The sequence below is a fragment of the Anas platyrhynchos genome, chromosome 1 (assembly GCF_047663525.1).
Source record: "Anas platyrhynchos isolate ZD024472 breed Pekin duck chromosome 1, IASCAAS_PekinDuck_T2T, whole genome shotgun sequence".
Taxonomy (NCBI): Eukaryota; Metazoa; Chordata; class Aves; order Anseriformes; family Anatidae; genus Anas; species Anas platyrhynchos.
In genome coordinates, this window is record NC_092587.1 from 179,319,020 (window position 1) to 179,332,071 (window position 13,052).

Below are 13,052 nucleotides of genomic sequence, written 5' to 3' on the forward strand. Positions count from 1 at the left end.
AAAAGATATTGTTTATCTATCCCCCTTCTCGCTTTGCTGCTCCCCATAACAGTATCTGAAAACAACCATACCGTGTTTGTTAGTTAACAATGTCATACAACAAACCAGAAGTCCAGACTGAAAGCCTATGTGTAAGCAGTTCCAGCACTGATATTATACCTGTGCCTTATTAATGCAGGGAACTTTATTAATCTGAACACCTTGGGACCATACAACCATCTGAATTAATGAAAGTTCATGTTGCCAGTGTGTAGTCATAACCTGTGTAAGGACATTTAAAAAAAAAAAAAAAAAAGGAAAAAAAAAAGTCCTCAAAGAGTCTGGAGTGCATGCACAACACATAAAAATTATCTGGAAACCACAATAGTAGGAGCAGGTTAGCTTTTGATTAACCAGCTGCCTGGATTAACAAATTCTGGAATAACAGCATTACAGGACCTAAGATGGTGGTAATCCCATACATGGATTCTCCCGGGCTTTGGAAGAAACTTCAAAATCAGGTCATGTTAATATAGGCCTATCTCAAGACTAAACTTTGAATTTTCAAATCCTCTGCTTATTAGTTTTAAACCCTCTCTGTGTTTTCTGTGCCTAAGAATGAATACTTTCTGGCAATTACATTATTTTGGCCAGTTGCTTCCAGATGCAGCAAGTGGTCAGCATCTCAGACATGATTTACTGAGGTCTTGGTGTCTCCTGTGATGTCACGGTTATCTGTTTCCTAAGGAAATAATCTCCCTGGAAGAATAAACTCATATAAAGAGCTAATGTTAACTGGAAACTGCCAAACAAGTGTTTGTCAATTCAACAGCTTAGAAGTGCATAACAAATACACACACTAACTTCTGTTGATGAAGCAGGACAAAACATTCCCATTTTCCTTTTATCCTCAATTCTCTTGCTGATCACAGAAATAGGAGGGCTGCAGAATAGCTAGGAATGAACTGCCACCGTGTGGCCAAGGGACAGTTTTAGCTGCATTTCCAGTAATGTTCTTCAAGAGCTGTTGCTCTCAAATAAGTGACAGTTCACAGTACCTACTAGTGACAGTTTTAGTCTTGATCACACATTTCACTTCCGTGGTATTTGTGGTGCCTCTCTAGCACTGGCCACAGGCTTTTTGCTGAGGGATTGCTCCCTTTTCATTCTCATGTATAAAAATAAATAAAAAATAATTAAAAAAAAAATAATGGGTTAAAAGTGGGTTATATCACTTCTAATTCCATATATTCTCTGCATTTTCTCTAACTGGGCACCTCATTTCTCATCTTCTGACAGGTGTCAGGGTATCAGAATCACTGAGCCATTTAAGCATTGGTGCCTGGTCTTGCCTTAAAAAGGATGGATAAATTTTTAACAGATCACTTAGTAGACCAAAATGTGACAAAAGCCCCCTAAACATAGCCTGCTGTGACCAGCCATCCTCACATTGCTTTTTTTTTTTCTCTTTGTGGACCTGCTCCACCATGGAAACAGAACAGGAATTGTCCGAAATTTGCCCATGAAGAGCTATGGACTGTCCCTGCAGCTGTGAAAATTTTGCAGACATCCACTAGGTGCTAATCTAATATTTTTCATACAGCCCATTCAGTCCTGAGCTGCAGATAACCGTATATCTTTGCTATACATTACCTCGGAGGGCTTCCTGCATCACTTAATGCGGTGCTGACACCTTCTGCCTTCATTGTAACTTTATGGCACTGAAAGATTCAAACCAGAGTGCACATCTTGTCCGGCTGCCAACTTTCCATTAGCTGCCTATATTTCTTCTATGTCTGCCAAAGACACTTGCAATTTCAGCTCACTTACGTTCATTGTGGTTACACCAACTTGCTCAACACAGAAGGATAGTATAAATAAAATGATTTTGAATCCCTTAGGACATGACTTCTTCAACAGACTTCATCTCTCTCCAGTTATTGGGTTTCTGCACACAGTGTCTAGTTTCTCACAGACAGCTGTGGTTGTGGCGTCACCGAAATTCATAGCCAGAGGCCAGTGGTCAGCAATGACATTAGGTAAAGGAACTTGAAATACCCCACTACTTCAGCTGAGCTGGATCTGAAACAATGAAATAAGAGATACTCTCCTAATGATCTTGCCCGTTACTCCAACACATTCTGGGAAAGAGCTTTTGGAGCTCAGTGCTGTGGGGAACGCTCACATACAGCGACCCCCATCGATAGATGCCCTGGGTTTATTCATTTCATTGTCACAGCCTGGGGACGTGACTGAAAGGCCTCACTACTAATCTCTGCAAGGGATCTAGGTCATATGGAGCTCTGCCGGTCATGAATAATTCTTCTGTGCAGTTTGCATCATCAGGGCACCTGTAGCAGCTTCTTAATTAATTACCTGAAAATAACCGCACGTTGCATCAAGGTAATTTAGAGGGCCTACACAAAGCCAAGGGACTCCCTTTGCTGCCAGAGCAGACAGCTCTGTCTCCAAAGCCTTGAAGGGTACAAGTCAGAGCAGCCAACAGGCACCTTCACATGCCAACCAACTGCTCCTGGAAACTTACTGGAAAGCTGCCTAGAGGGAGTTGGTGCTAGGCAGACGCACATTTTAGTTTTAGGGTAACACAGAGGCCACTTCCATCCACACGAAAGACTTCTCTGAGGAGGCAGCCATCACAGGGGGTGGAAATGTTTCTCTTTCCTCTCACCTGCTCCCTTTCTGCCCAACAAGGCTGTCCTAAGGTAGCAGAACAGTCATCTTCTGGGTTTGAACCTCCAGCTCCCACCTCCCTACCCTGTTGGAGCTGAGCTATGTCCATCTGAAGAGTACACGAGGCCTCAGATGACTGAAAGAGAATAGAATAAAGAAGCCTGCATTTGTGGACTAGGAGGTAGAAAATGTCCTCAGGGAGAAAATGCTTTGTTTTCTTTTCTTGATTACTTGAATTAAGATTTCTTTAAATTATAATAGGCTTGAAGTGAGCTTTGAGAAAAGAAAATAAAAATAAAAGGAAAGGAAACCAAAAAATAAAAAAGAAAAAAAAATGAAAAAAAAAATTAAAAAGAAGAAGAAAGTATCCAAGACAAAATTAGCAATCCTTTTTTTTACACTGGAGTTTGTGTGCTGGACAGCAGGGGGACCCTTACCCTCTGTCACAGAGAGATGACCAGAAATACCTCAGCTTTTTAAGGATGGACAAGAAGTTACAGGGAAGCTCAAACATGCTGAAGCAGTCCGGTTTTGCACACCATAGTGCATCCATGAAGCAACAGCAAAAAAGATCAGCTACTCCAGTGAGTAAAACCTTGGCACTATGAATACAAAGTATACCCCAGGGCTGAACACCATTGGAAACCTTTTCTTCTTCTTTCATCAGTATTTTAATTATGCACATTTAATTCTATTACAGTCCATCAAAATGACGATGAGGTTTTCTGTCAGCATCTCTCTGTGTTTCATGTCCCAGTAGCAAAAAAAGTGACCACACACTTAGGGAAACTGTTCCTCCACAACTTTGATGTGAGATTCTGCTTGGAGAGGAGTTTCAGGGTGTCAGAGTTGCCAAAACAGTGCAGCAGCCCCCATTTTCTCACACACACGCAGAGCTGCAACCTTGAGGTACCCCAGGCAAGGGGGCTGTGTTTGGAGCAGGCTGTGCTCTGCCTCTCCCATCTGGCTGAAGTGAGTGGCCTTGTGTGACCACGTCAAAGTCAGAACAACTCTAAAGACAGTTGCAATGCCCAGGTCAGGGCAGTCAGGTCAGGACTGGGGAGTTACAAAGGCAGTGATGCTATCTGTACGCAGACTAGTTGTGGGAAGCACCAACAGCAGGGAAGCAAAACCCAGACCTTAATTTAAATTTAGTTTACACAAAGATGTGTTAGTGATGTTGTTTTAACTGGTTATTTTCAGAAGGATACAGACTGTCACTAAGACAGTCACTAAGAGTGACAAAAGCACCTCCAGGATTAAAGCACTACGGAAACAATTCCTCCCTCCCCTTCACGAACTCTACTAGAAAAATAAACAAAATGCTTTAATCCAACAGGAGATGCCAGCTGCGAATAGAGGAGCATATATTCTTTGGCACTCTCCTATCTCATGACAAAAAGTGTCCTTGATGAGTGAGATCTGAGAGAGGTACTTCCACCTTGTGGCAGAAATGCTGGTTGAATAAAGTCACAAGGACCAGGATCAGCAGAATTGCCACCCGCCAAATATTGTATAGTGCTTACAAGCTTTATGATGGTTATGATATTCCAGATGGATGCCATGGATGGCCAGTGCCTCAGGCAATTTTTCCAAGGCTGTGGGCACAAAAACTACCAACTGTAGAAACAAGAAATCACAAGGAAATCACCAGCTGGTCATACAAACGTTGCCATGATCTGTCACAGTGAACAACCAATTCAACATCAGATGAAAAAGTTAACATCGACTTGATCCCAAACATCTTAGCAAATTCTTAAGGCAAAGTTTGAGCAGGGGATTGTGGCTCCGGCTGACTCCTATGGTAGGAGTTCAGGTATTGAGAGGTAATGCTCCCTCTGAAGGGAGAGCATTAGTTAATACATCCACGGGGTCTTAGCTTCACGTCACATTCTTTGCATTTTTACATTGCTGTACATCAGTAAAATAGTCAGAGTATGGGTCTTAACAATTCTAAATATCACATGTAACACATACCACCTCTAAGGTAAAAGAGCCTGAAGAAGAATAGCTTTAGACCGTGTTCTTCCTAGTATGTAGTTTTTAATGATGAGCTAGCAGAAATCCAAATACTGGCTGTAATTTAATGCTGATGCAATGAATTTGCTCATGATTTATCTTCTGCCCTTGAGAACAACATCTCCTTCAATTTGTTCACCAAGTGCTCTTCTCCAAGATTTTAAGCTCACGTTCACTGTGTTGTCTGTATTCCTAGCATTTGGATATGGTTCGTTCAGCATCTGGGTGTTACCATATGAAAGAAAGCTGTACACATTTATGCATGTATTTATGCATGCTTACTGTCCCTTGGCATTGTATCCAAGGACAGAATGATTCCCAGTAGTAAGCAGAATACAAGATAGTTTGGGTATTTCTTTCTTTCTTTTTTTTTTCTTTCCAGAACACCCTGGAGCAATTCCTCAAAGAAACATTAGACTCCCAATGCAGATTCTCTGCAACCTTTTCTGCTTGTACCACAGCCTGCTTGTACCTCAATGCTGCTGTATATTTTCAGACCACAGAGTCAATGATGGCACATACAGATTTTCACATGCAAAAAATGGAGAAAATTCTGCATTCCCGCTCTGAAGACGCAAACACTGGTGCAAAAGATCACAATGTCTTAGCTGAATTGCTTTGCAGTACTGGAGTCTGAATAAAAATTACTGCATCAGACAATCTCTGAATCATTGCTTTCAATAACAGCACTACAAAAAGGCTTGTCAGGTTGGAGTTCCCCTCAAGCTGAACGACAAAGCAGTATTGTTAGGCACAATGAACTCAATGAGTTAAACACTCAAATGAGTCCAGCGTTGGAATTGCCATGGCTTAAAGTACATCCCACACAAAGAACCTTCAGTGACTGCACATGTGACTTCTAGAGTGCAAGAGATGGGCTGGGATAAAAAATAAATAATTAATTATTTTTTTAAAAAAAAGCAATTCTTCCATGCCTCACTTAATACGTTCTGTCTTCAGCTGAAGATGGAATATTCTTTCAATATTCTCTCTTATGTGTTTTGGGCTTAAATTTTAATGTGTTATATGCTCCTTCCACCGCTTTGGGCAAGTACATGGGATGTCTTTCCAACCTCTTCCTAGAGCCAGTGGTTCTCCGTTGGCTGTTTCTCTGAGAATGATTTGCAGCCTTGGCTGTTTGGGCAGTATCTTGAGAGTACCTGCGGGGAGCACGAAGGATCCAGTTTGAATGTAAACTGTGCTCACGTGTGCTCTTAGCAACTGAAAGACAGAAGATAATCCCAAGTTAACAGAGTTTGCCAGCATTCATATGTACAGTAAGAGAACAAGGTGGTTTCTGGGTCCTTCCTGAGTAACCAGAAGCTTACTGATAGGTTTCACCCTCTTTACACTTCAGGATGTCACTTGGGGTGGGATTCATCTTATCTAATATTTTAATGCCTGTAGTGCAAATACATGTGTCAGAGTAAGTCCTGCACACTCTTTTAGGGCAAAAATAACCTGACCTGTTTCAGGTATTTACCTTAGTCTAAGCCAAAGCACAGACAAACAAAGGGAAAGTCGGTTTCTCTCCACTGATTATACAAGATGGATAACGAGTTCAGATGGGAACCTCTTCATTTAGTCAGGTAATTCCATTCTTTCTTATGGCAACATACCATTATTTAGACTAACTTCTAAGGGAACTCTTTTTTGCTATTTAGAGAGTAAACATCCACCCATTTGGGATGGATGCTGGGGTTATTCACTCTGGAGAAGAGAAGGGTCCGGGGAGGCCTTACACCGCCTTCCAGTACTTAAAGGGAGCCTACAGGAAAGCTGGGGAAGGACTTTTTGTCAGGGGGGTGTAGTGATAATACAAGGGGGAATGGCTTTAAACTAAAAGAGGGGAGAATTAAATTAGATATAAGGAAGAAATTCTTTACTTAGAGGGTGGTGAGGCCCTGGAACAGGCTGCCCAGAGAACCTGTGGGTGCCCCATCCTTGGAGGTGCTCAAGGCCAGGCTGGATGGGGCTTTGGGCAACCTGGTCTAGTGGGAGGTGTCCCTGCCCATGGCAGAGACATTGGAGCCAGGTGATCTTCAAGGTCCCTTCCAACCCAAAACATTCTATGATTCTATGAAACTGTGATTTCTCAATGAGAAAAATGAGAATGAGACATTTTCATAGCTCTTCTCTGAGAACAGCTCAGGGTAGAGATGCGGTGGTGGAATTTAACCCTGAGCAGAGGACAAACAGTACCTTAGCACTCCATGTACTGCATTTGCTCACATAATGGCCACAAATAAAAGTTTTACACCCTTTCAATAGGGATCAAGCAAAGTATTACTGTAGTTTCACATAATGCATGTAATACTCCTGGATTTGGGAAGTAACTCTGGAAGGAAAATGTTATCCATTAAATAAACAAACGTGGAATTACATTGCCACTCTTTCCTCTATTTGTCGCACACCAGAAGTATTAATATTTTGACTGTTTTATACCCTACCATCAAAATCAACATCCACGTTTGGCAAATCCGTGTCAGGAACTCTCCGCCATCTCTCTGAATCCAGATCTGCAATAACCGAGTCAAAGAATGCTATTGCTTCTCTTATATCTGAACTGTGCTGTGGGACTATTCTTCTCTCCGTAGATGCCTGTTAAAAAAAAATATATATATATATAATAATAATAATAAATAAATATCTGAGGGTTGGACAAAATTACCTCTTAATGAGCGAACTGTATAAGGAAGTTGCAAAGATTGTATTTGGTTCCATATTTCAAGCTGTCAGAAAGGGATATGGGTCCAGACTACTCCAGAGCAGCCATCAAAGAAAGCAGACCAGCAGCCTAACAAGTGTCCATCTTGTTACGTGCTCAACATGAAACATCTTCCACTTGGGCACTGCCAGCAGGATTTTATAAAATCCCTCAGAATCCCCTTATCAAGCTATTTAATTGGGTGGCTAGGTGACAGCTGTGCTTTGTGGCCAAATTTATTCTGCCTAGCAGTAGGCACCTAATGAGACACACACATTAGAAATGTAGTCATATAAGGGTTCCTTCTCTAATTAATACAGGGCTCTGGTGCCTTCAGAAGATGAGTCAGACCTTAGGTAGGCTGAATTCCCCTCTGCAGGCAGCTCTGTCCCTTAACTGCAAAGGGATCATGGGGTAACTTAGTTACTAATTTAAGCATATTATTAAAATGCCTAAGTTAGATGAGATGAATCCAGATCTAAATTGCTAAAGTCTTTTTTGAAATGGAAAAGGACTGCGTGTGCTAAAATGTGAGTCATTCAACACTGTGATAATTCCCACAGGAAAGCCACGGGTTTTAAAATTAGGAGCCTGTCTTGATAAAAAAGCACACGTCTGCCAATAAATGCTGAAGCAGCCATAAAGTCCTCGGTTAGCAGTTCTGTAGGACCATGTGGGATGAACCCTTCTGCCATTCATGGGGGCTCTGCCCAGTGAAGGGCTGTGTATTTTCCATTCCAACCCAAGCGAGGCATGTCGCCAGAGCAATTCCAAGTCAGGAAAGTACTGTTCTGGGTTTCAAGTACACAAGCAAAAAATACATGCTGTATCACATCTTTAAAGGGCCAACTTGCTCCCCATTAGTGGGATGGTGGAGGCAGACAGATGAGTTGGCTTCCCCTCCTGACATTATGGGATGATTGACATACTCTGTAGAGCTAAGAGAGAACAGCTACCACACATTGACTGAGAACAGTGATGGTTGATATAACTAAGCCCTTACTATTTAAAAGACATTCTACATAAATGTCTGTGTACTTCCAGCATCTGACACACCTCTCTTTTTTTTTTTTTCTCAGTAGCACCAAGAGGCAAACTTTGAATCCACAACCAGCCTGTAGTCCAGGCTTTGGGACTTGCATCTGGACTAAAACCACCCTGAGGACAATGTTGTCTGAACAAAGCACATTCCTATTAATTATACAACAGGTAGGTGGAAAAAAGGGGGAATTCTAAAGACAGGTAATTTAACAAAAACAGGTAGTGAGAGACAAAGCCACTCAAGCCTGCTGATAAAATCAACTTTGTGGTATATGAACATAAAACTTGGAGTTACAAAACAGAGTATTCTGGATGGTCTAGAAGTCTTCTTGACCTCTTCCTAATTTTTGCAAAGTCAGGGTGGTACAGCTATGGCCCTGCCATTTATGTCAGCAAGAATAACTCACTGGGTGGCATATGTTCCTTTTGATGTTCCTGAGGTGAAGGCTCATAGAGTTACCATGATACCCAGTATCAGGGCTCTTGGTGCATAAGAGCTAGTTGGCCACAGTGAGATCACAGCACTCCTAGCCTCAGCCTGTGGGAGATGAACATATTTGCTAAACCTGAGTTAAACTTCTGGTGTTTTTTTTTTTAACTGGTACTTTCAGTGGCAAATCTCAGAAAGTCACAATGCTACCTGAAGCCTAGTTGGGCAGAATCTATTTCTCAGCCTTCTGGTTCCTGGTTTAAGCGTTCTTCTGCATTCATTTCTCCCCCCTTATCTAGTGGTTAGCTATGTTCTGCTCCTTTACATCACTGCTCAGCTCATCAGGGGAGCCAGCATGCTGTAAATCTCCCCTGTATCAAGCCAACCTTTGTGTGATGGTATGAAAAGTCAGTTCATAAGCTGTGTATCTGTAGTCTTGAGATTTGTCGCCTGGCACATGGCACCAGCAAACCACTCTCCTATATCTCAGTCATTCTCTTTGGATGTTTTCCTAGTCCTAAATAGTAACGTCTTTATAAAATTTGTCTTCTCCAGCCCCCCTGAGCAGAGTGTTATTTCCCACATTTTACTCCCAGCTTCTGAGAATCACCACTCAAAGCATTAAAAAGATGACATAAAACCCAATAAAACCAAATGAAAAATTCCCGCTGACTGAAGGGATGTTAAATCAAGAAGTAAAATGAAAAAAAAATGTGCCATCTAGCTGTAAAAACATGAGTTTTGTCCTTTGGTTAAATAATGCCTGCAACAGAGCTCAGCCTCAGCCATTCTGACATTATGCTGTGACAGAACATCTAAATGTGGAAATAATTTTCTGGTAAAGTCCGCATGGATTAATCAGCAGGTCAGCCATATGTCCCTTCTTCCCACTTTCCCTGCTAATATCCAGTTCAAAGGCTGCACTGGGTATCCTGTGAGCCTGCTGCCAAAGCAGGTCTGGTTGCAGTTCTTTCCTTTTTCCTCGCTGAATCAAGCCCATGGTCAAATTAACTGCTGAACTGTCTAGTGACATGCGATCTGTAAAAGGCAGCCATGAGGAAGCTTTGAATTGCTTTTCTCTCTAGGATACATGGAAATAATCTGCATGAAAAAATTCAGTGTTATTTTTCAGTGTCATTACAGCAAAGGGTAAAGAACTACACTGTCTGCCTCACAACTACTCGACAGCTTACTAATTAACAGAGAAAGAAACCCCTAAGAATTCTTCATTGGCTATCAGTAGAGCTTGCACCATAGCTAAATGTAGCACTAACAAGCTACCTGACCAGAGAAAACTGTAGCTGTTTCAAAGAATTCACAATTATTTTCTGTAAGTAATTTTATGCCAATGAAAAGGCTGCCAGTAAACCAAGGGATTTACTGTGCTTGTGGTCATTAAAAAGCTTTAAATAACCACAGAGGAGAACTCTGAGGCACTTAAGTAGCCTGTCAGAGTACTGAGAGAGCTGATCTCTTTTTCATAACTTGTTTTCAGATACTTCCCATACTCTCATAGTTCTTTCCTTATTTTCTCTTCACACACCTCCAAACACATACATTTCTTTCTGTTATCAGTCATTCATACTTGACCTCACACTACTCAGAAAGAATCCTAAGGTATTTAGTAGTATTCCAAATGATGTAACAATAAAAAGACAAGTAGCTGAAACCAGTAAGGCAGAAAATCAGCAGAAGTCATACATCTAATTGATTCATAGCTTAGGACTAATTACATGACAAAAGTTCTTAGGTCTTCAGAATTACCTTAGAAGACTCTTTGGAAGGAAGTAGAAGAAATGACTTCTTTCCAGTTTTGGATGATTTTGTGGATGTTGGGGAATCTGCAGTCCTATGCATGGATTTCAAGTTATTAATGTTGTCAAGATATTTTTTCCTCAAGGCTAACAGATCCTGCAAGTACTTCAAGCAGTCCTGAGTCTTAGAATACATCCAGTCCCTGTCTTCCTCTTTTGACTGGAAGCAAGAGTCGATGCTGGATGTACTTTTGCATTTTTTTAGTGATTCACCAACTTTTTCCTGCTCACCTCCAAGGACGTACATAGAACTGCTGCGGATCAATCTGACAGCAGAACCTGTGCCATCACAGTAAGGGATGTCATCTGTCACATTTCTTCGGTGGAAGCTGGGGTGAAATATAGAATGGATCTTTTTGAACATAGTGTGTTGCTTCCTCCCCTTTATACCTCGTCTCTTTCAGCTTCTTAATTTAATCCAAGATCTAGTAACCAGTAGCTGCAACCCTTGCCCTCAGCTGCCAGACGAATTTGTCACTTAGTGTAACGAGGACACAAAAATCTATTACTGCTTCGCTTGCCTTCAGTCTAACGCGATGTGAAGAGCATGATGAACACAGAAACGTGTTTTCTATTCCGTTAGTGTCAGGAAAATAGCTCAGTCCTTTCCTCGGATTAAAATATAGCACAGGAGGCCAAACGTCATGCTTTGACCTTCTGTTTGACGGCTCCTCGTACAAACCATCAGCGTCGAGATGGAAATTGCCCCCTGATGTTTCTCTGTCCCCTCGTTGTCACCATCCGGCTCCGAGGGCTGGAGGGCGCCCGGCGCTCTCCATGGTGCTGGATCCCTCCCGAGGTCCCCGGAGCATCCAAACCCGTCCTGGTGGTGCAGGGCACCCCCCCTGTGCTCTCTGCAAGAGCTCCTTCAGATCAGCCTCAACAGGAACAAAAGGCTGAGTGGGGAGGAATGGTTTCTGGCGGGTGGAATTCAGAAGTCGCTCTGGGTTTCACCCTGTGGTAACCAGGAGATGGCTACAGCTACCCGATACCACAGCACTACCGGGAGCAAAGTGGATTCAGATGTCAGGGTCTATTACACTCAATACAAAGTTGCCCTGTTTAAGAGATGCTGTAAAGTAAAACTGTTCTAAAATGCTTCTCTATCAAAGAAAGAAAGAAGAAGGAAGGAAGGAAGGAAGAGAGAGAGAGAGAAAGAGAGAGAGAAAGAAAGAGAGAAAGAGAGAAAGAAAGAGAGAAGGAGAGAAGGAGAGAAAGAGAGAAAGAGAGAAAGAGGGAAAGAGAGAAAGAGAAAGAAAGAAAGAGAGAGAGAAAGAGAGAGAGAGAGAGAGAGAGAGAGAGAGAGAGAGAGAGAGAGAAAGAAAGAAAGAAAGAAAGAAAGAAAGAAAGAAAGAAAGAAAGAAAGAAAGAAAGAAAGAAAGAAAGAAAGAAAAAAAGAAAGAAGAAAAAGAAAGCTTTTGTTAGCATTCGTGACTTTGTAATGGCATGATACATGCTTTAGAAATAAGTAGAGAGTATATTTGGTCATCTCTCACCACTATGATGTTCAACACCTCTTCTAAAGCAAACAAGAATGTCCAGATTTAAAACATTCAGAAGAGCTTTCATAATTCATCTTGCTCAAATGTTAGATGTTTGAGAAAATAACTACATTGAAAGGCCTTGGATATCACCCTCCAGACTTTACTGAGCAATCTTCTGCTAACGATACTGGAAGTGTCAAATGAAGGTTTATGCAACCTAAGAGCTGTAGGATCTCAAAAAGAAAGGTATCTTCTAATATAAATTTGCATTAATTCCCTCAAGCACTCTGATCCACCAGGCACTAAACATATATTGTAACCTTCTTAAAACATGCACTTCATCCCTTTCACTTTTAGCTAAATTTGGAAAGTGCTTATAACAGAATGAAAAAAATATGCAAAATAACTTCTTGGCACTTTTTCATCCTTTTAATACTAGCATAGATATGTTTCCTGCTGCAGTTGAGAGCAGCCTAAAGATTGTTCAGATGTATTCATCTGCTTAAGACCTCGTACCTGTACAGAGGTATTCTCACCATGTCCCATTCTATCCTACAGCTAGGTAATAAATGAAGTTGAATTTATGCTAGTGTGGACCATTAGAACTATGAAAAGAGATGAGATCTCTCTGAAAATTACATCTGAGTTGGAGAAAAATTCTGGTCATCAATGACTTGATTTGGTGTTTGGGTCTATGTTTGTAGACATGACACAATACCAACAAGCCTTAGAGAGGCAGCCTACAAATGACCTTGTACTCTTGTACTCACTTCACCCAAACAAACAAACAAACAAACAAACAAACAAACAAAATGAATAAAATCAGTGGAAGCTCAAGGAGTTATTGGCAATGACTCTAGTCAGTAAGGGCAATGGGAACTCCACAA

General features: G+C 41.4%; 1 protein-coding gene across 1 annotated transcript; it reads right to left on the reverse strand.

Moving 5' to 3' along the window:
* Positions 1-3,135: 3,135 nt before the first annotated feature.
* On the reverse strand, positions 3,136-11,733 carry C1H13orf42 (chromosome 1 C13orf42 homolog). The gene is made up of 3 exons (XM_027471233.3): positions 10,632-11,733; positions 7,140-7,290; positions 3,136-5,910 (listed from the first exon to the last, which is right to left on the reverse strand). Exons 1-3 carry the CDS (start codon positions 11,043-11,045, stop codon positions 5,669-5,671), a joined length of 807 nt encoding a protein of 268 aa, XP_027327034.2. The 5' UTR covers positions 11,046-11,733; the 3' UTR covers positions 3,136-5,668.
* Between the last annotated feature and the right edge of the window lie 1,319 nt (positions 11,734-13,052).

Excerpts from the sequence above, each read along its gene's own strand:
- C1H13orf42 (XM_027471233.3), bottom strand. The coding sequence starts at position 11,045 with ATGTTCAAAAAGATCCATTCTATATTTCACCCCAGCTTCCACCGAAGA. Across the intron at positions 7,291-10,631 it reads CTTCCAAAGAGTCTTCTAAG|GCATCTACGGAGAGAAGAAT; the intron begins GTAATTCTGAAG and ends TTTTTTTAACAG. Across the intron at positions 5,911-7,139 it reads CGTGGATGTTGATTTTGATG|TTGCTAAGAGCACACGTGAG; the intron begins GTAGGGTATAAA and ends TCTGTCTTTCAG.